This window comes from Papaver somniferum, chromosome 5, assembly GCF_003573695.1.
Source record: "Papaver somniferum cultivar HN1 chromosome 5, ASM357369v1, whole genome shotgun sequence".
Lineage (NCBI taxonomy): Eukaryota > Viridiplantae > Streptophyta > Magnoliopsida > Ranunculales > Papaveraceae > Papaver > Papaver somniferum.
In genome coordinates, this window is record NC_039362.1 from 12842658 (window position 1) to 12852907 (window position 10250).

The 10250-nt window shown below is 35.7% G+C and overlaps 1 protein-coding gene and 1 long non-coding RNA gene across 2 annotated transcripts; both read right to left on the bottom strand.

Annotated features, from left to right (window-relative positions):
- Positions 1–1766: 1766 nt before the first annotated feature.
- LOC113280997 (transcription factor TCP20-like) lies at positions 1767–4498 on the bottom strand. Its single transcript, XM_026529627.1, has 2 exons — positions 3004–4498; positions 1767–2901 (listed from the first exon to the last, which is right to left on the bottom strand). The coding sequence occupies exon 1, from the start codon at positions 4081–4083 to the stop codon at positions 3073–3075; it is 1011 nt and encodes a 336-aa protein (XP_026385412.1). The 5' UTR covers positions 4084–4498; the 3' UTR covers positions 1767–2901; positions 3004–3072.
- Positions 4499–8730: 4232 nt separating this feature from the next.
- LOC113277276 lies at positions 8731–9622 on the bottom strand. The gene is made up of 2 exons (XR_003324829.1): positions 9329–9622; positions 8731–9202 (listed from the first exon to the last, which is right to left on the bottom strand). It is a non-coding gene; the product is annotated as an uncharacterized LOC113277276 (long non-coding RNA).
- Positions 9623–10250: the final 628 nt, after the last annotated feature.

Genomic DNA, 10250 nt, shown 5'->3' on the forward strand with positions numbered 1-10250 from the left:
TATTTTCCAACAAACCCTTCACTTTATTTTGATTTTGATTGCTTCAATCGAATAAAAATCATCAAAATAGGGTTTTAATAGGAGTTACAGAGCCATGTTCGGTTAAGACGATTTTTCAAAAAACCCTAGTTTACTAACCGAACTTCTTGAAAATGAAGAACACGAAGAACAGTTCGGTTCTATTGGATTTAAAACTAAGTCACCGAACTCTCTGTTCGGTTGATTCGCAAAAAAATTTAAAACTACAAAGTAACCGGACTCCACCTTAGAACCGAAAAAAAACAAATCCAGTCTAACCGAACTGTGTTGTTGTGGCCACTATGTTGGGTTCCAAAATAACCGAACTTAGCCAATAGAGTTCGGTTTTTTCGCAAAAATTTTAAAACTACAAAGTTCGGTTGGTTAGCTGTAACTTCACAACTTTATCGCAGAAACCGAACTCAAAGTTCGGTTGGTTAGCTGTTAGGTTCAAGTTTGCGAAAGAACCGAACTTTGTAAGCTTATATACTCTTCTATTACGTAAAGTTCGGTTAGATCAAAAGTGCATGCAGTTTGCGAACCAACCGAACTTTGTACACCAAAGTTCGGTTAGTTGAGAACCAACCGAACATAACGCTGTAACTCCTAGAAATTCTATTATTAGAGAGTTCGATAACCTGCGTGTTTGGAACAAGTAACCGAACTACACTTTCAGATGAGTTCGGTTACTTGTTCATCTCACGGGGCAACCGAACTACAGCTTCAGACGAGTTCGGTTACTTGTTCTTCATATAAAGTAACCGAACTACAGCTTCAGATGAGTTCGGTTACTTGTTCTTCGTATGAAGTAACCAAATTGTTCAAAATCTTCAAATCCGGATCATTTTGAAGATTAACAAATATTCTAGGAGAGGATGGAGATGAAGAATCATATGAGTTTTCATCATATGAATACTCAAACTTAGTGAATTGGAAAGAAAAAAAATCTATTTTCCATGTTTTTCTCCTTCATCTTCTCTAACTCTACTCTCTCAATAATTCTACTCAACTAATAATAAACCCATCTTTTAATTTAATTTCACTAATTGTTTTTAACTAAATCATTCACTAATCATAACCTAAAATTAATTAAGAGGGTAGATTAGGTATTAAATAAATAACTAGATTTGGGGTGATCTAGAATTACTTCTAATGCCTTTACCCAAAATAAAATCATGGTCCCCCAAAAATCGTTGTAGAAGATTCATACGAGAAAAAGCCCATTAAAAACTGTAACCCGGTCGATGTAGTGTATATATCTCCTGATGGCAGTGTTTTTTGTGTTTGTCATAAAGAGATGTAAACTTGTGTTTGAGAGCAAGAAGAGTTGCAACCTTGTCTTGAGGTATGTACCGTATGAATCCTGCAAGTGATTTATGTCTATTTCCTTAAACTTTTTCTTCAAGGGTTTCCGTCTAATTTTGTGTTCAAGGAGCTCACGCTGAGATTACATCCGTGTCTGTATGACTATATTTGGTTTTCCTATTATGTGCTTCTTTTAGGTTGTGTTGTTGTATCTGTCAACAATGTTCGTATTAAAAAAGTAACCAGCTTATACAACGTTGTGAATTAGACAAACATAGATATAGTTTACTACATTGATGCAAGACGAATGGAAAGCATATTAATCATTTCCTCCATCAAAATCTTGTTGGTGATGCAGAATTTTCAGTTTCCTCAGATACCTTACTGGAGAGCTCATATTTGAGTTCGATTTCAATTTATAACTTTTTCCAAAGAGGATTAAATGAGGCAGGGAAACTTATCATTTATGAATGTTACCACGCATTGTACATCATGTTAATAGTGATGAATTCAGGCATCCAAAATGAAATTAACAAGTTGCAATTCGAAGCTTGTTCATGAGCAAGAATGACTCGTAACTATCATCGATCTACTATGAAGTCAGTACCTTCAAGTCAAAGATGGATATATCATGCTAACTACCACTGAGTCTGCCGTTCCATTGCATCACGTTCTTGAAGAGTGTTTAGGCAGCTACATTAGCTCGGTTCAGTTCAATATGTCTGTGCAAACTGGAAATGATCTGTTGGTTATGTTTACCAACACAATTCTAAAAGAGTTTGCCAGGAAGCAAGACAAGGAGACTGTCTCCGTATAGCCAATGAAGATGAATTTGTTATACTAACAAGACCATATAAGTGATACTAGTACTACAAGCGGAATCAGGGTCTAAGAACGATCTAGCTCAAGCAAAATTCAAACTATCTGCCATTTCAACTTCCCACTTACCATGGTTCAATTCCATAAGAAGCTGCTGTCACTTGGTTTTCTACTGTTCTCAACAAATAAAGCTTAACCCCCTTCAGCATCATCTCCATCAATTTCCACTTTATTATAAATCAGAGACATACACATCCATGAAATCCTGGTGGGTGAATATTGTTGCCTTTCCAAGCGTTTCTTCTTCCAATTCCCCTACAATTATCTCATCTCGAGGGAACGAGAAACTGGTTATGGAGTTTGGTTAGGAATCGACCAAGTGAATGGTTTGTTCGCTAAGTTTTACTAGAGCTAGACTACAATAAAGGTCTCTACAATCTCCATCATAATGGATTTAACTGTTATTGGCTTACACCCTAGGACTTGGACTAGATGTGCATTTACGGAACCATCAAACACAAAGAACATGCTCATGAAGCAGCAAATTTTCGAGACATTCTGATCAGACATTAGAACTACAAGATATGCTTTCCAAAATGCTAGCAAACCTGAATCCACAGCTATAAGCTTTCAGAAGACAATTCATTCAGCTCTAACAAAATCAACAACATCATAGTTACACTATTTTTTAACACACACCTGAAATAAACAAGAAGGGAAGTCCAATCCCAAAGCTAATTCAGCTTTCAATAGATTCACCTGCACAATTTTAACAAAGAACCAAGAATCTACTCAAAAACTAAAAACAAAACTTTCTAGACGAAAAACACACACACATGAAAAAGAACCTGAAAAATGCACCTTCATTTCAATGAGTTTGGAAAACTCAACAAAATTCCTACTTGAGAGAACCCATTTTTCCTACAAACTCTAATTGTCTGAATCTTGAGAATCATCCTTTGAAGATTGCTGCTGCTGCTGTTGTTGTTGTTGCTGTTCATGCTCATGCTGTTGATGCTGCTGTTGTTGATGTTGCTGTTGTTGTTGTTGAAGTTGCTGTTGTTGTTGTTGAAGTTGCTGTTGTTGCTGAAAGAATTGGTTCAATGCTTGAGGATTTAAAACCCCAATATGTCCATCTTGAGAAAGACCAAGTTCTAAACCAGGAATTTGTTGATTAGTACCACCCCACATTGAACTAAAACTCATTGGCCCCAGATTAGTACCAGGAATTTCAAACCCATGAAACCCAATTCTGGGTGCAAAATTTGAGGTTTCAGTACCTAAATTGGATGTAGATGGTCCAGAAGTAGGCACATAACCTGACTCAAATTCACTAACAGTATGATGATGATGATGAGGCCATAAACCAGATGCAGTATTAGTATTAGTACTATTACCATGAGCTTGAGATCTATTTGAAGAAGCCATTAAATTCCAATGGTGATTTCTACTAGCAGAACCATGAATATCTCCTCCTCCTAAACCAACTGAAACAGAAATCCCATGTTGAGATACAGAAGCAGTAGCAGCAGCAAGAACAGATGCAGGAATAGTCCCAGTACCAGTTGCAGAAATAATAGATGGTTCAGATTGTTGTAACAACCATTGGATGGTTTCACCATCAGATTTATGACCTAATTCTCTTGTCAATTGAAAGATTCTAGCAGCACATAAAGCTGGCATCCTTATTCTTCTACCTCTACCATCAACTTTAGTATGTCTATCTTTATTTGAACTTCTTTTCGGTGCTAATTGCTTCTTTAAACTTGCTTGCTGCTGATCATCTTTCTGATCTCCTGCTACTACTATATTGAAATCTTTAACTTCTGATGCTGCTTTATGATTATGGGTTTCTTCCATTTCAACAATCTGGGTCTGTTTTGATTTTGATTTTGAATGTGGGTTTATGTTTATTCCTCCTCCTCCTTCTCTAGGTTCCATTCATTCAAAGTACTTAAAAACAAAAAAACTGGTCTTTTTTCTTTCTCTGTTTTTTTCATCAAAGTCTGAAACAAAGAAAAAAAAGGACTAAACTTTCATAGGTATTCACTGTTTTTGGCAAAAAAAAAAAATTTGTTTCAAAAAAAAAGAACTGAAAATAAAGAGTTGAGATCCCAATATAGCACCATTAAAATACCCAAAAGTTAATTTTTTTACTCAGGGTTTTAACTTCTGGTCTGATCTTACATTTGTGTCGTGTACTTGAAGGGGCTATTATGCTCTCTGTAATATTTTTATTATATTTTGGGATCTGCCTCCTCTATGTCTCAAAGTTCTTGATTTGATAGCCACTTCGAAAACCTCCACAGTGAAAATAAAACAGTGATCCATGGAATGGATTCCCTTAACAATGATTTTTTTTTTTTCTTCATTGAATGTCAAAATCAAGAAACAGCATCATATCTTGTGACTTGAGAGTGATTTTGAATTATACAGTACAAGACATATTCAAAAGTGTCAGTTTTTTTCTTCTTCCTCTGATGACTTATAATAACAGAAGAGCTGCTACCTACACTTGGCATTCCATTTGGAAATAAATGGGTGTACATCATTTCACCATCTTTAGTGAAAGTGAAAAGAAATTGAAATCATCACAAGAATTGAGTGGAAAGAAAAGGGATTTGTTGATGTTATTGCAAGTTACTATGAAGTTGGGGAATTTTAATGTCAAATGTCATCATTTTTTTCCCATTCAGTTTATGACTTTTAAGTGTTTAACTTTTGTTTTGGTAAACCAACAGCTCATTATGGACAGCGAAAACATCTAATGGAGATCCTAATTTTCTAAATAAGGATAGCCAAATGGACGTTCATAAGAGCAAGCACTAGGGTAATATGTTTTCTCACAACAATTATAGTCTGTTTGGATGTCATTCTAGTTGTTTCTTTTTGACTTTTAGAGACAGAAATCTCAGAAATTAATTTGGTTCGTAACAATTATCATCGGTTTGGAAGTCATTCAAGTTGTTACTTTTTGATTTCTGGAAGCAGAAATCTCAGAAGTTAGTGGTGACATAGTTTTTTCTGAGCCCGTTTGGATACAAATCTGCTTCTCCAGAAGTAGAAGTCAGAAGCAAAAGCATTTTGCTCTTTTGCTTCACAAAAAGTTAACTTTTCTGTTTCTGAAAGTCTTTTTGAAATTGTTCACTCAAACTAACTTCTGACTCTTTTGCTTCCAGAAGTTAAAAAATAATTTTGGATGCGTGTCTAAACGCGCTGAGAAGTTTGAATGAACAATTTCAAAAGAATGACTTCCAGAAACAGAAAAGTTAACTTTTTGTGAAGCAAAAACATTTTACTTTTGACTTCTACTTCTAGAGAAACAAAAACGTTTCTGTTTTTCGTATCGAAACAGGTTATTAGGATTTGTAATCTGTAACCAGCTGTTTTTGTTTTTGTGTTTAATCGTACAAACAAATTCAGTTTGAAACTCATCAACACATAAACTTTAGGAAATGCGGAAAATCCATACAAATTGTGCATTTACATAACAAGGAAATTTCATGCAGACTTTGCAGTTTGATATAGATAATGACACACTCGCCATTCCCATATTAAATCTTCTTGACGCACGATCAAATAGGGTAATTAAGTTACCAAGCCTAGCTCCATTTCAACAGCTCGCGCAGGACTATATGTTTTGTGTACGCTTTCAATAGCCTAAAGGGTTATCGTATTGCACAGTACAGTAGGCCGCCTACAAAACAATATTGTATGTTAGAAACTGTTAATCGCAGAATGCTTCCAAGTTCCGATAGTATATATAAAAACGGAATAGCAGTCCACTAGTAATAAGATTCAGTGAATCCCAAATAACAAACCATGAGATAAAAGACAAGAGATCCCTTGAAATCCTCCCACCATGACAAAAAAAAAAAATGAACATTTTAAAATTTGTGTTTTATAAAAACCGTCCCTATTTTCAGGTATGGATTTTGAAAGCGTGTGTAGTATATGCACCAGATTAATGATTGAGGCTGGTTGTGGATTTCTTGAAAAATTTGATCCCAAAAAAAAAAAGAATAAAAATCAGAAGAACACATGGTGCGTAAAATGCATTCCCACTTGGTGGTGGACTGGAGATTTACATTTCAGCTGAGAAGATGCTCTGGGCAGAAGAATACTCTGAATACTATATCAACGAATTGTCAAATTGCTGAAGCTTTAAAGTGTTCCACAAGTCGAAGCTTGGGCATTGTTGGAATCTATGCAACTGGCTGCACCAAATGGGTGGGCTCATGTTATCTTTGATAACCTTAGTAACGGTTCTGTTATGCAACAACAATCTACTCTTTCTCGTTGACAAAGTCAGCCTCTTCTTAAAAAATGGATGAGTATATGTAGCATTCATCCTGTTTGGTCCTGTGTGTTTGTTTGTAAAGCTTTGAATAAAACTGCAGATATTCTTGCTAAAACAGCTAGGAAACTAAACTTATGTGGGGAATGGTGGTTTCAAGCACCTGACTTGTTAATGCCCTTCATAAGATATGATGTAACAACTTGGTGTGTGTAATATATGCAGTGCCGGCCCTGAGGCAAAGTCAACGAAGGTTGACTTTGGGGCATCACCGCAACGGGGCAACAAAAATAGGATTTTCTTCAGGGATGGTTTGATGTTAAATAGAAAAATAAAGGTTTAAATCGTGATTATAGAAAATAGAAAGGATGTGTAGCATAATATTTAGGGGCATATTGTAAATAAGAACTAATTTTCAGGGCTTATAGGTAAATATATGACAAATTTCATATACACAGCGAGGCCATTTTTTTTCTATCGGTTTCTCATCAGACTCTCGTCTTCTTCTTCTGGTTCCTTTCCTACACCACTACTTCCACTTGAGCCACCATCTCCATATCCATTGTAAGTGAAATTAAACCCCCAATTCAATACGATTGATTTTAAATCTAGTTTTTGATTTTCAGTTAATTGTATTACTTGATTGTATTTTTAAGGCAACAAATTTTAAACCCCAATCCAAAGAACAAATTATCATGTATAAATTCTATGATTGATTTTATATCCAATATTTTGATTTTGATTTTCTGTTTGTGCTACTGAATTGTATTTTTAGGGCAAAAAATGTTAAACCCCAATTCAGCCAATTCATGCTCTACAATATATTCTCAATAAAGTCTAATAATCATGCATATATTTGGTAGTTACATGATCCAGATTGTTTTTTGATTGTAGAGTTATAATTCAGAGTTATTTTGAAGAAAAAAATTTGTTTGTTGTTCTTGTTTGTTGAGCTTTTTTCTTTGTTGGATCAATTGCAGGTATGGTTCTTAAAAGAAAACAAGCTTCTGGATGTCAAAATAAGAAGAACAAAAAAAAAATAAATAGATGGGCATCTACTGAATCTCTAGCAGATTTTTTTGATAAGTTTTTGGTTAGGAATCAACCAATAGTCGAAATTGCTGCCAATGAAGATGATGCTACAGTTGACAATGGCATGAATGAGGGGAATGGGAATGATGATGGATGCTGCTAATGGTATTATTGACGAGGGGAATGTGGATGATGGTGTTGCTAATAATGGTTTTAATGATGGGATTCAGGGAATGTCTATGTTGGTGCTTTTGATAATGGTTTTAATGATAATGAGAATTATGGAAATGTTGCTAATGATATGAATGTTCTCAATGGGAATGACGTCTATGATGTGAAGAGTGAGAATGAAGGCGCTGCGTTTAGAGATAGAGACATTTTTGATCCAGTAAATTGGAGCACAGTGAGAATGTACAGGCCACTTTATGCTCCTAATCTACGAAAAGGGGCAACATTTTTTGGGTGTTCTTTGGGGCAGCATAACGTCAGGGCCGGCCCCGAATATATGTTTCTTCTTTGTTAAAAAAAAGAATAAAAAAGAATTGTCAAATTGCTCGGCATTTCAAGCACAACGTTCTTTTTTCTTCTCTCCGGGAACAATAACCAAAAATTATCCGAGTTTGGACGTAGAACACTGGATTTGACTTAGGGAAGGTATTTATATAATTTGCTAGGAGCACTTGGTGTCGAGGTTGATTTTGCAGCCGAAATCTTAGATCGAGTTTGGGTTGGTGAAGATGTTGAAGACAATGAAAAGGGTTTTTGGCGGTTCGCGGAATTCTCCAAGGTCCCTAAATTTTGCTCTCACTATAGTAAAAAAAGGAACATGTTTCAAATGAATTTGAGATACCTCTGTTGTTAATGAAAGATTATTAAGAAAACGAAAAAGTGGTTTGATAAAATGCAAGCAGTTTTATCACGTGAGGAGATTCATGAAGGGTTGTAAAACAAGTGTTCAGCGGTCGCTTGAAAGTGTCAAATAACACATCTATAGGCCCGTCCATGCCTCCTAGCCAAATTTTGTATAGTCAGGGTAGAGGTGTAAATTGGGACTGGCCAACACGTTTATGGCACAGCACAACACGTTAAAATTCGAGCACAACACCGCACAGCACGTGACCGGCCTAGCACGTTTGCTTTATGTGATGTACTGTGCCAGACAAATAGGCACAACACGCGACACGTGATAGCACGCGATGAAAGCACGCCACGTCATGCGTAAAATACTACACAATACATCACATTTGATGCATATTTCATAAAAAAAAAATCATTGTTTTAGCCATTTTCTGACATTTTATTTTCGTTATACTAATTTATTTATATAATAATACATTTACTAACCAAAATATCTCAAAAATATTTATTTTGGAGAACATAAAATAAATGTGCTAGCACGCCCAGCACGACACATCACGTTTATTTTTCTGGCACAACACAACACGACACTCCATTTAGCAGAGCACAACACGGCATGTCTGAATCTCTGGCACAACCCATCCTAGCACTCTAAGCACGTGATTTCGTGGACTGGGCTGTGCCAGGCCGGCACGTTTTAACCTCTAACTCGGGGGTTGTAACTTGTAACTGCAGTTGACCTCCCCATATTTAAATTGGCGTTCCTAATAGCACTCTTCTTATTTATACAAACTGTCAGATGAACGGGGATGCAAAGATCTGTCTGCTTCAAGACTTGCCAACTAATCTCTAATTAAGATAAGATTAATCCCCCTGGAACAAGAAATCTTATCTAGCTTATTAGTTTTTCAAAACAATACAAAAACACAAGCAAATAAGAGCATGGGAAATTTCTACTACGATGAAAGTGCAAGCAATGCAACATCCATAAATTCATACAATATTTTCTTCATCAACCTAAACAAAGGCATAGCTTGCCCTGATTGTTCCCCGTCATGCACGCCCCACTTATGTACTTGTTCTCGAGGATTTTCTTGCATGCCGTCACGCACTGAGCCAGAGTGCAGTGGTTAAGTTCTACCACCAAAGCAGACTCGCAGAGGTTCAAAACCGTGAAGACCAACACCATGACCATGGCTATAACCAAGATAATATGTTTACGCATCACCATTTTAAAGAAATCTAGCTTACTTCAATAGCAACAATACTTGGAAATCGAAGTAATCACTGACTCTCACACTTAATCTTATTCTTGAATCATCTTGGGTTTAGGGTATTTATAAGGGGACAATACTTAGCCCTGATTAATTTTTGAATAGAGCCTGTTCCACTAACAAATAATTAAGCTCTAAATTTCTTCTATCTTAATTAGTGTCACCCAATTAAGCTACCATCGTATATTTTAAAGTATTTAGTTATCCTGGTTTTGTGTATCCATGATATGTTGGTTCGGCTTTTCATTGTGATGATTAAACAACCCACTAACTCTATGCCATACATTGCTCTTCTTAGTGGATTTTGGTAACCAATTAAGAAACCAACCCTAACTTGTACCAAATTAGGTTCTAACATGTGGATTTTGGTAACCAATTATTTTAAAAAATAGATCCAATTTAGAAATTTAAGCTGAAACTAAACTCGATTGTTGTTGGTCATTAGGGTTTTCACCTCTTCAAAATGAAACATGTTTCAACCTTTAACCGGATATTGCTCAGAGGATGTTCAGATACACTTAAAAATGTAACTTTTCAACTTTCACAAATTAAAAAGAAAAAAAAACGAAAAATAGTTTGTCTATGTAATTTCAGAATGGCTTACGAAGAAAGAAAAATTAACATTTTGTGATGTCTGGAATTGGATT